The sequence below is a fragment of the Hyla sarda genome, chromosome 7, assembly GCF_029499605.1.
Source record: "Hyla sarda isolate aHylSar1 chromosome 7, aHylSar1.hap1, whole genome shotgun sequence".
Taxonomy (NCBI): Eukaryota; Metazoa; Chordata; class Amphibia; order Anura; family Hylidae; genus Hyla; species Hyla sarda.
The window spans coordinates 175,963,708-175,976,908 of NC_079195.1; the positions used below are offsets into that span (position 1 = coordinate 175,963,708).

At 38.6% G+C, this 13,201-nt stretch overlaps 1 protein-coding gene across 2 annotated transcripts in view; it reads right to left on the minus strand.

Moving 5' to 3' along the window:
* ZCCHC24 (zinc finger CCHC-type containing 24) overlaps nt 1-13,201 on the minus strand; it is a 152,260-nt gene that overhangs the window by 26,712 nt on the left and 112,347 nt on the right. For both annotated transcript variants that reach the window (XR_008846522.1, XM_056531388.1), the window contains exon 3: nt 1,226-1,390. Coding sequence is in view for 1 of the 2 variants with exons in the window: in XM_056531388.1 (XP_056387363.1) it covers nt 1,226-1,390 (165 nt within the window). In the remaining variant the exon portion in view is untranslated. The remainder of the gene's footprint in view (nt 1-1,225; nt 1,391-13,201) is intronic.

Genomic DNA, 13,201 nt, shown 5'->3' on the forward strand with positions numbered 1-13,201 from the left:
CTAGTGCAGACCTGGTCCCAGTAGTTATCGGAGCTGTGTCCTTTATTGACCTGTGCAATCTATGTCTCCATTGAATGATCTTCAGCCACTAGAAGTAAAAATGAAGGTTCCCACTGTATAACTGCAAAGAGCGATTCTTGACTCTAGAATTTATGTATTAACTAATGCTAAACATTGTTGTCAGCTTCACCGCATTATAGGATCATTTATTATACAAGATTCTCCATAGTTGTTTTCCAAAAAACAGCAGATTTTTGATTCGTAGTCAGTTTAGGATCCTAAGTTTACTATTAAATAATGTTTTTCCTTTTAATTAGTCGTCTCAAGAGGATCTAAAACGCACAAGACTGGAAATGGAAACCAGCTGTCATGTCTCTCCTCACATTAGTTACTTATTCTAGCGCTCACATTATATAGTGATGATGTAACTATCAGAAACCTGTAGCAACTAACCAGGGTTTTATGTTAGGGAAATACATAAGAGGCCATACAGAAAGCCAGAGAAAGTAGAGGCTAAGAGACGAAATAGTGTAAGGTTGGGAAGGGTCTTTTTGGGTGGAGACAGAAAAAGTTGATCAATAATCCGCTTAAGTGCAAAAAGTAGAGTAACTCCCCAGTAGAGTTGCATTTATGCCTCTGGAACAGTATTTTAGAAGGTACAAGGCCCCCCCCCCCCCCATTTCATGGTAACAAAGCTTAAAGGGGTAGTCCAGGAAAAAACTTTTTTTTTTTTTTATATATCAACTGGCTCCAGAAAGTTAAACAGATTTGTAAATGACTTCTATAAAAAAATATTATTCCTTCCAATAATTATCAGCTGCTGAAGTTGATTTGTTCATTTCTGTCTGACAACAGTGCTCTCTGCTGACATCTCTGCTTGTCTCGGGAACTGCACAGAGTAGAAGAGGTGAATTGCTTCTACTCTGGACAGGTCCCGAGACAATTGTCATCAGAGAGCACTTAGACAGAAAAGAACAACTCAATTTCAGCAGCTCATAAGTACTGAAAGGATTAAGATATTTTAATAGAAGTAATTTACAAATCTGTTTAACTTTCTGGAGCCAGTTGATATATATATATATATATATATATATATATATATATATATAAAGTTTTTTTTTCCTGGATAACCCCTTTAATACTTAGCTTTTGTAATAACCATTAATGGATATAGCAATATGAAAAGAAGAAACATTCCCATGTGACACATAACATTGAGACCAACCTGCTTGTGAGGGTAGACATTGATGTGGCACTTTATACACTCTTGACCCATATTAGCCCAGGAGTTCCCACTCATCCATTTTCTTTTGCACTTCGGACATTTATATTCTCCAAAACATCTTTTCTTGCCTTGATAGGGGGTCAGACCTTCACCTTTTGGACGAGCCTGGCAAAAGAAATTTAAAACAAAGACGTCTTTGTTAAGTACAGTATATAATATGAATGAATAGGAAGTACAGTGGTCCCTCAAGTTACAATATTAATTGGTTCCAGGATGACCATTGTATGTTGAGACCATTGTATGTTGAGACCATAACTCTATGGAAACCTGGTAATTGGTTCTGAAGCCACCAAAATATCATCCAAAAATAGGAAAAAGTGAGAATTAAAGAAAAATAAGTCGATAACTAATATAGATAAAGCAAATCCTTACATATAAAAGTAAGAAAGATCTGCTGGGGGCTGTAAATCACTTTCTATGTCAGTGTTTCCCAAGCAGGGAGCCTCCAGCTGTTGCAAAACTACAACTCCCAGCATGCCCGGACAGCCGAAGGCTGTCTGGGTATGCTGGGAGTTGTAGTTTTGCAACAGCTGGGGGCACCCTGCTTGGGAAACACTGGTCTATGTAGAGGACAGGAGCTTCTTTGGGCTACACACAATGGGGGTATTTATCAAAGTATTTATGTGTTATTTTTCACGTAACTTTGGTGCAATACTTTGGCGCAGTGTCTTTCTGCGCCAAAGTTTGGCGCATCTTCTCCACTGTCATTTTTACAACTTTCTCAAAATCACATGGTCCTGTGTGTGATTTCAACTTTAGTCAGTAATTCATCATTTGCGCCAATCGATCTTTGGCGCAATTTTGGCGCAAATCCCCGCCAAGAAATTTTGCACATGGAAAAACCACTTACCAATGTCAGAAAATGTAAAGGCGTCAAAATACATAAAAACATTTTTTGGGGAAAGCAGCGACGCCTCCAGGGCTGCTCAATACTATCCTGCGACATGGTTGTCTCTGAGGGACCTTCACCCTCCGTTGAGCCAGCATTGGACATGGCCACACAGGTTCAGGAAAGGTAAGCACTAAAGCAGTGGTCTCCAACCTGCGGACCTCCAGATGTTGCAAAACTATAACTCCCAGCATGCCCGGACAGCCAACGGCTGTCCGTCCGGGCATGCTGGGAATTGTAGTTTTGCAGCATCTGGAGGTCCGCAGGTTGAAGACCACTGCACTAAAGTAACAAAAACAAAAAAACTACCCAAGTTGAAAATAAAATCCATTTCACATGGTGACTATAAACCCCACAAGAGAAATACCTCATGTCGCTTGCTGATATACTGCAGGAGGGACTCCGAAATGGCTGCTCTACAGGGTAAAATACGCGTCCTCTGTGGTGGTAAGTTCTGTGTAAAAGGCGCTGTGAACAGCTGATTTCAACATTTGCACCAAAATTACTAACAACTTGCAACAAATGAAAATGTGGTTTATGTCCACGAAAACCAAAGTGAAAAAAAAAAAAAAAAGAGTAAAAAGAAACTTTCAACAGGCAAAATTGATAAATACCCCCCCAATGACCCAAAAAAAGTAACATGGAGTCGCCATCACCTGGTATCTAAAGGAGCAGCTAACCCTGGCACAGGTAAAGTGTACTGTAAGAGGCGCTACCAGACTTCAGTCAGTGCATACGCTTCAGTAATACAGGGGTTTACCAGTAAAATGCCCATTCTGATTGGTCAGATCTTCCAGCCATTGACACGTTTCACAGATCTGGACTGTCTGTAGTATTGTATGTTGAGTCTGGTTTCAAGTTACAATGGTCCAGAAAAGACCATTGTATGTTGAAACTATTGTATGTTGAGGCCATTATAAGTTTGTGTTATTATTCAGTGGGATCCCAACCAGGCAACTCTCAGTGATCAACCTATTGCCAAGGAACTCTTCTAACAAGTAGGAATTGTCCAAAGTGGAGAACTCCTTTAAGCATAGTTGAATAACTCCAAAATGTAATAATTCTGGGATATGTTTGACATCTGGTGTAAAGAAAAGTAAAATGCTTTGAATTTTGAATTAGATAAAGCCCATGGGTTACCAGAGGCAACAACTCCAGTTTTCCTTTACACCAGTTATAACACATCTCTCATTTCGACTTTGGATAGTGGTGAAATAACCACTCATGTACAGGATATTAAATGGTTCACACCACGATTTTGCTATACGGTTTCGGCATACGGTTTCATTAAAAAAAACGTATGCAACCGTAGAAAACAGAAGACCGTGCCCATAGACTTCCCATTCAAAACCGTATGCACCATATTGTATACGGTTGTCTGCATTTTTCAAACCATACGGTTTTTAACTTTTTTTTTTTTTCGGGACAGAACAACGTGGCCTACCCCGTTTTTTGGCCGGGGTAAAAAACTGTACTAAACCGTATACGTTTTTTTTTTTTTTAACATGGGAGTCATTGGGAACCGTACAGAACCGTATGTGCGGACAGTTCCATCTGGTTTTCACCATACGGTTTTTGACTTTCCACAGTTCTTTTTCTTGGAATATCAATCAAACAAGTGAAACTTTATTCATAATGGAGTGAAAAGTTCAAAACACATACGTTTTTTTTAATATAAAACAGATGCAACCGGACATCATTTTTCAAACCGTATATGGTTTTTAACCATATACAGATAAAAATTTGTACACACGTTTTGATACAGTTTAGTCAGGTTTTGAGGAATCCATTTTTTTAATCAAAAACCTGATACAGGAACTGTTTTGCAAAAACGTGGTGTGAACCCAGCCTTAGATTAAGATTCTCAAAGAAAAAAAAAACAATAGTGGCTAATGAGGTATCCATTATATGCATATTTTTTTTTAATTATTTTCAAAAATCTCCAAAAGGTGGGTGATATAATGACTAGCCTAGAAAAAGCAGGACAGGGACACTATACACAGATGTACATCTCTTTTATCACTCCTTGGTCTATAAGGATCAGAGGACTCCCTCACTCCTTGGATACTGGTTAGGTCAATTCACAACCATTGCAGCTGCCATAAAGCACACCCCCCTGATCTAAACAGATCATACAAAGAAAGTAAGTGCCTCCAATATGGCCATCACCAGGAAAGTTTTTCTATTTAGCCTTTATGACTACATAGTTGTATAACAGTATATAAGCTCTGTGGGAGAAATGTATCAATCCTTGTGCAATGAATCAGTAGAGCAGTTGCCTAGCAACCAATCAAATTCCATATTTAATTTTTCAGAGGCCTTTTTAAAAAATATGAGAAGAAATCTAATCGGTTGCTATGGGCAACTGCTCCAATGTTCCTTTGCACAAGGTTTTATAAACATTCCCCTGTATGTACAGAAGTAGCAGCACTGCTTCCTCTATCAGACCCAACAATCTCATAAGATCAGATCATCAGAGCTGCTCATTGGGGTTGCTATGAAGGTACTAAGATTTAGTCCTCAAATTTAAGGCTGGGTTCACAATGGAAATTACATATAGCGTGAATACGGTATGCTTGGCAAAATTTGTCTTTGGACAAAACTGACAGATTTTCATATAACCAATCACAGCTCAGCTTTCATTTAATCGGAGCTCATTAAGAAAGCTGAGCTGTGATTGGTTTGTATGGGAAAACCAGTTTTCGTCCTCAGGCAGATTGGTAAATCTAGGCCATTATTCCTAGAAAGTTCAAGGAAAATGAACAAATTCACAGAAACATGAGGATTCATGTCACCTCAGCCTTCCCAGAGGACACTAGAGACTGTGTTAAATATACTGTGTATATATATATATATATATATATATATATATCCTTTGTTGTGATTTTGTAGGATGGTCTGGTTGTTTCCAACGTAAGGAGGACTCTTACTCATTTGTTTGTTTGATAAGGTATATGAAGGTAGTGACTGGTGGTGAACGAATTTTAAATATTCTTTTATAAAATGTTTTTATTTTTTTTTTGAAGTGAGGTTATATTCCAGTGACTGTACATAAAAAAAAATGAATAAGATTTGTGGTCCTTTAACTATGGAATTAAATAATTTTATTTCTTAGATGAATTTTTTAACCATTCTACTGCAGCTGTTTTTTTCCCCTCTTCTTCTAAAAAAACATCTCTTATTTTTTTTTTTTTACTATAGAGCCATAGGTCTTGCTGTTTCAAAGACATCTGCCAAAAAATATTTAACAAGAGTAGAAAACATCCAAATAAACATAACACTTACAATAAGATGAGTAAGTAAAGAAGAAACTTTCAGAAAGATGTGACAAATAAAAAATGTCACCTCAAGTGATTATAATCATGATAAATAAAAAATAATAATAATAATGGTGAAATGCAAACAAAACAAATAATAAAATCAATCACTTTTACACCATGTAAGAATTGGGTGGTTGGGTCTAATGATCCACTTGGGGGTCTTACAAATCATTTTATTTGTACCACAGCAATCATTCTCATTCGGCCTTTTTGTTTTTTACCCGACTGCTCCATTTACCAACCTAGGGGTAAGGAATTTCCCTTTTCTTTAGAATTTTTGAAACACCTTTTTTTTTTACCATAGGTACAGTCACGTAAAGGTCTTCTATCTTCAGCTCTACTCCAGGGAATATATAGTTAGAACAAATCCCAATTCTATTATTTCTTATTTTTTCTGTAGCTTATATAGAGCTTGAATATTACAAACAGTCTCTGTCCCTAGCAAGGTGCTATTATCTTTGTTTTAGACACATACTTGGGTACATTTTCATAGGAATCCACTTAAAGGGGTTATCCAGGAAAAAAAATGTTTTATATATATATCAACTGTCTCCAGAAAGTTAAACAGATTTGTAAATTACTTCTATTAAAAAATCTTAATCCTTTCAGTACTTATGAGCTTCTGATGTTTAGGTTGTTCTTTTCTGTCTAAGTAATCTCTGATGACATGTGTCTCGGGAACCGCCCAGTTTAGAAGAGATTTGCTATGGGAATTTGCTTCTAAACTGGGCGTTTACCGAGACACGTGTCATTAGAGATTACTTAGACAGAAAAGAACAACCTTAACTTCAGAAGCTCATAAGTACTAAAAGGATTAGGATTTTTTAATAGAAGTAATTTACAAATCTGTTTAACTTTCTGGAACCAGTTGATATATAAAAAAAAGTTTTTTCCTGGAATACCCCTTTAATATTTCAGTATAGTTTTGAAGTGTGGGCAAAAACCAAAGTACCTGTTAGAAAACCCACCACCTTTGGAAATTCCAAAACAAAAAGCACCAACATTTTTCATCTCACTAAACCCCCTAAAATCTTTATTTAAAAAAATGAGGCGTTCACATGAACAAGAGCAAAAACCTAAAGACAAATAAATTAAAATTGAGAAAATCTTCAGTTTAACAAGCTAGGCACTGTGCAAAAATAAATTCAGTCTGGTTAAAGTTAAATCAAACTCAGAAAAAACATGTTTTTTTTATTTTTTTAAATCCTAATAATACTGTCAGTATGTTAACATTACAAGGGTATATTTCCTAATGTACTGTTTAAAAGGTATTCCTTACAGCCTTGGATTATTTAGTCCACCAAGAGGTGGAAGCTAAATTCATTTTTATCACATACACCAGAATGGTCATTGCCTGGAACTTCTTCATTTCTTCTTACGCAAGATATTAAATAAGTTTACCTCTGATCCAATTATTCTAGTAATTTGTCCAACGCTTGAAGCACAATACTAATATTGTCGTCTGCACTAACCTGCTGGCATTGCCTAATACATGACACTGACTATGACACTGATTACAAGGGTGTTTTCGGTGTTTCTGTTCTATGCGCTGCTGGTGAGATATAGGTTAAAGGGGTTCTCCCTTGTTTATACTGTTTTTTGTTATTATGTTTGTGTGTTATGTGTGTATAAGTATGTGTTTTTTTATGTGTGTTGTGATTATGTTTATATGTATTTTCTTACCTTTTGTGAAGATCCGGAAGCTGGCCCCTTTTTCTTCCAGTGGCTTGCTGTGTACCTCGGCCTCCGTCATGTTGTGTTTGGTATGTGGGATGTCGGGGGTGTGTTCTTGCTTCTGTCCTTCCTATCTTCTGATGTCCGAGGCTAATCTTTTCTTCCTGTTTCTTCCGTGGCTCAGCGACGAATCTGCGGCCTCTTCCGGCACATGCACAGGTAGTTTTTTTTTAGTATACAATAAAGTTTTTTTGGTCTAATTGACAAACTGTCTGCGCTTGCGCAAAGCTACGCTATTAGCGTAGACCTAACGTACGCTACGCTGTTAGCATAGCACTTGCGTACTGGCGCATGCGCAGACAGTTTGTCAATTAGACAAAAAACTTTATTGGTAAACAAAATAAACAAACTACCTGCGCATGCGCCGGAAGAGGCCGCAGATTCGTTGCTGAGCCACGGAAGAAACAGGAAGAAAAGATTTGCCTCGGACGTCAGAAGATAGGCAGGACAGAAGCAAGAACACACCCCCGACATCCCACATACCGAACACAACATGGCGGAGACCGAGGTACACAGCAAGCCACTGGAAGAAAAAGGGACCAGCTTCCGGATCTTCACAAAAGGTAAGAAAAAACATATATAGATATTCACAACCCACATAAAAAAAAAACACATACTTATACACACATAACACACAAACATAATAACAAAAAACAGTAGAACCCTTTTAACATAGTCATATGCAAATTGGTCCTTGGATGCACTGAAGGCATTCCCTAGACCCTTTGTGCACTCATACTCCTGCCTGGCTGATCACTAAGCAAAGCTCCCTTTATATATATATATATATATATATATATATATATATATCCATAACTCTCCCCCCGGCAGCATGTAGCTACCCCTTGCCCAGATCCCGCGCAAGCACTGTCAAAACTCCAGCTAGGCTGGCCTGCAGTATCCCTGCGCATGCGCTGCTTCCACTCTACACCCAGAGGAGGTGAGTGCATTGGCTTCAGAAGAGCAGCCATCTCTCATAAAGTAAGTAGTGTTAGGTATGTTAGGCAGCATTCAGAGTTTTTTTGTTAAAATCAGAGACATCTGTTAACCTTCTAAATTTAGTATTTTCTACCTACAAATGAACACCAAAGCTCCCCACATAGCAAAAAAAAAATAAAAAAAAAATAAAAAACAATGTTACTAAACTATTTAAAATTCATATTAATACATACCATATCTCCTTTCAAGGCAAACTCTACCACCAGCAGTGTGCAGAGACTTGAGTTGCCCCGCATTGTGTAAATCTCTTTATGGTCTGATTTGAGTCCTGGTATATGTTTTAAACACAATTCTAATAAAATATCATACATTACCATGTATACATGAATAATCTTTTTCCGGCAGTGAATAAACTGCACTGGACTTTGGGAAACATCTAAACAACGACCGCAGAGAGTTCACTTTTCACCCAAACAGGGTATATAACTGCTCTGATAAGACTGTATTTCTGGATCTTAAAGTTTTAAGATCTTAAAGAAACACATACCACATATCACACAATTCAAATGTGTAAACACTATTTAGAGATTTGATATCACACAATACTCCAAATGGACAGAGAATATTTCATCTAGTCACTGAAGGTTTTGTGCTCATGCCAGAAATGCATCCAGCAGGAAGGAGATGTATGTGTCCTTCCCTTATACTCCCCATTCCTTTCAAATACATTTCTGAAGTTAAAGGGGTATTCCAGGCCAAAACTTTATATATATATATATATATATATATATATATATATATCTCAAGTGGCTCCGGAAAGTTAAACAGATTTGTAAATTACTTTGATTAAAAAATCTTAATCCTTGCAATAGTTATTAGCTTCTGAAGTTGAGTTGTTTTTTTTTCTGTCTAACTGCTCTCTGATGACTCACGTCCCGGGAGCTGTGCGGTTCCTATGGGGGATATTCTCCCATCATGCACAGCTCCCGGGACGTGGCATCATCATTTAGACAGATCATCATTTAGACAGTTAGACAGAAAACTTAAGAAGCTAATAACTATTGGAAGGATTAACATTTTTTAATAGAAGTAATTTACAAATCTGTTTAACTTTCCGGAGCCAGTTGATATATAAAAAATTTTTTTTTGCCTGGAATACCCCTTTAAGTAAAATGCCAAGTGAAAATACAGCCTAAAAAGTAAAAAATAAAAAGCCACAACAAAAAATTATTAAAACATATCTCTTCTACAGACGTACTAAAATCGAATGCATGCTAAAATCCATTTAAATCCCTTAACCCCCTCCGCCCCCCTTTCCAGATTTAGGTTACAATTTTATCTCATAGATAATATCAGGGAATATCAGCCGCAGCCATACGGCTTGAGTTATAGCATCTCTGATTTATTGGGTGTATTGTTTGATTCTTAGCCTGCACAGTAAGTAACATTTTAGTTGTCATTATTATGGATTATTAGCTCATTTAGCATTAACCCCTAAATGACTGAGCAATTTCACGTTTTGCATCTTCATTTTTTCCTCCTTGCCTTTAAAAAATCATAACCCTTTAAAACTGATTTTACCTGCATTGAGCTGGATCCGTCCTTCCTTGTTTTCCTTTCAATTTTGCACCTAAAAATCTGTATTATGGCTTATTTTTTGTGCCACCAATTCTACTTTACAGTGACATTAGTCATTTTAGCTAAAAATCCACGGCAAAACGGGAAAAAAAATTAATTGTGCGACAAACTTGAAGAAAAAATGCCATTTTGTAACTTTTGGGGGCTTCCGTTTCTACGTAGTACATTTTTCAGTAAAAATGACACCTTATCATTATTCTGTAGGTCCATACAGTTAAAATGATCCCCTACTTATATAGGTTTGATTTTGTATTACTTTAGAAAAAAATCATAACTACATGCAGGAATATTTATACGTTTAAAATTGTCATTTTCTGAGCCCTATAACTTTTTTATTTTTCTGTGTTCAGGGCGCTATGAGGGCTCATTTTTTGTGCCGTAATCTGAAGTTTTTATTGGTACAATTTTTGTTCTGATCAGACTTTTTATTCACTTTTTTGTGGTATAAAAAGTGATTGTGGTATTATCTGTGCTATTACTGTTTATTATTCCTGTTCTGTGACATCATTATACACATTATAATGTGGTGAAGGAACAGCGGCCGGCACTACCGTAATCCCCGGTGTGATTTCTCCAGTATGCTCATTAGCAACAGCAGCAGTACTCGGAAGCGGAACCACTGATACAGATCTCCCCGTGCTCAACCCCTTAATGAGAACAGTTCAAGGCATGCAATGAAGTAGGAGAACAGAGGGAGCACTCACGGTTAGACGGTAACTTCAAGTGGAATCTTTATTCTTTAAAAATCGGTGCGGTGCATATACTCCATGGAGCGGGACACCAGAAGTCCGCAGACAGACAAGGTGAACAGCTGCTTTTGCGCCGAACAGGCAGCGCTTTTTCTGACCAACCCCTTCCGCTACTTGGGGACAGGTAAATACACCCACTTGCCCCACGTCACGGAAGAGGGCGTTACACTTTTGCTGCACCAATAAATTTGTTACGCTAGGCGGTGTAGAGGTTTGTTGTAGGGACTTTGTATGTTGCCAGACAAAAAATGTGGCCTATGCCACTCACTGCAGTTGCCAAAGGTTCTATATCGTGTGTATATCGGGTGTACTACCTGGGCCTATTAATATTAGATTTCAGGAGCATGTGAATTCCCTTAAAGGGGTACTCCAGTGGAAACCTTTTTTTTATCAACTGGTGCCATAAAGTTAAACAGATTTGTAAATTACTTCTACTTCTAAAAAAAAAAATCTTAATCCTTCCAGTACTTATTAGCTGCTGAATACTACAGAGGAAATTCTTTTCTTTTTGGAACACAGAGCTCTCTGCTGACATCATGACCACAGTGCTCTCTGCTGACATCTCTGTCCATTTTAAGAACTGTCCAGAGTAGGAGAAAATCCCCATAGCAAACATATGCTGCTCTGGACAGTTCCTAAAATGGACAGAGATGTCAGCAGAGAGCACTGTGGTCATGATGTCAGCAGAGAGCACTGTATTCAGCAGCTAATAAGTACTGGAAGGATTAAGATTTTTTAAATAGAAGTAATTTACAAATCTGTTTAACTTTCTGGCACCAGTTGATTTAAAAAAAATAAATAAAAAAGTGCCCCTTTAAAACGAGTAAAGGCTCCCCTTGACTAATGCAGCATGTGAAGAAGGTGCACAATAATGACCCTAAAGCACTGCACTTTTTGGGCATTGAACGAGTAGCTGCAGCGGCGGGCGTGGACACACGCACGAGTCTCTTGAAGAAAGAAGGCTTCTGGATACTTAAAACAAATGCCCTAGGAAATCTAGGATTAAATGACAGATCGGAGATGAATGCTTTTGTTTAATCGCTCCTGCAGGCTTGTAAATGGGTTTTGCAACTGTGTTTTTATCTTACTGCTTTGATGAATGATAGTGTAACGCCCTCTTCCGTGACGTGGGGCAAGTGGGTGTATTTACCTGTCCCCAGGTAGCGGAAGGGGTTGGTCAGAAGAAGCGCTGCCTGTTCGGCGCAAAAGCAGCTGTTCACCTTGTCTGTCTGCGGACTTCTGGCGTCCCGCTCCATGGAGTATATGCACTGCACTGATTTTTAAAGAATAAAGATACCACTTGAAGTTACCGTCTAACCGTGAGGGCTCCCTCTGTTCTCCTACTTCACATTATACACATTATTCTTATTTTGTGACAACACTGTGAGCTGCTCTTTCCTGTGACTCCACAATATTCCATATGCTGTTACATCACTGTGTGCATCATCCATACACAGTGATATCATTGTGATCACTGTACTGCAATCTGCTGCAATGAGCACATACACACAGGGATCTGCGCCACTGTAGTATACTGTGTAGACATGCACAGTTTACTCTCAGACCTCGCAGCCGCTCTCTGCTTAGCTTAGGGAGCAGAGGAGCGTCCGCGGGGTCTGTGAGCAGGGGCATAGCAATAGAGGTAGCAGTCGCACCGGGGCCCTGTTGCCTACGGGGGCCCCAAAGCACATCTTCCCCATAAGAGACCAGTATTGTAATTGGCATCTGGGGCCCTGTTGCAGATTTTGCATCGGGGGCCAGAAGTTACGAGTTACTCTGTCTGTGAGTAAACTGCGCATGCGTGCACTGTTAACTGCAGATTTCCTGTGTGTGTGTGCTCATAGCAACTGATTGCTACTATGAGCAGACACATGAGAACATGCAGAAAGCTTACTCTAGGGTCGGCATCAGTGGATCCGCAGCATAAAATATGCTACAGATCCATTACATTTTTCCATCTGACAAATTTATGCCTATCCTGAGTCCAACCATTGGGACCCCATCCTGCGCTTCTGAAACGACCCCCCCTGCGATTTTGAAAACAAAGACCCCAGTCTCCTGTTAGAATGGAACAGCAGGTCGCGCATATGTGCTACCGCTCCATTTATCCTCTATGGAAGCCACAGACTACAGTGTTCGATCAGCCAGTTATCACCTATATTGTGGATACAGGATGACTTTGTCAGATGGGAGAACCCCTTTAATATGATTCCTTTATAGACATGACTGTTATCTCTGTATTATCATTACTGTATGTATTATATCTGTACTGTCACATGAATAGTTATCACTGCACAATCACTCTTTATTGTCTCTGTGGTGGGATAGCATCGTGTGCTTTATCCATGTTTTATAACATCAATGTCATTTAGTCAGTAACATGACTGTGTCCATTTTCAGTGGCATAAGTATATGAAGTGCGGTGATTGCATTTGCACCTGAGACCGTCCTTCCTTCAACCATATTAGAGGAAACTATAGTGTACTATTCATTTCAAGGGGGCAGTTTTTACATTATAGCTCAGAAATTTCAAGTTACAGATCTGCTGCCCAGTCTAGCATTGTTCTTTCCATGCCCCCGGCTAAGGAACTCAAGCAGCTGACTTGACCTATGATATTCCATTAGGAGTGGATATGGACACACGCGG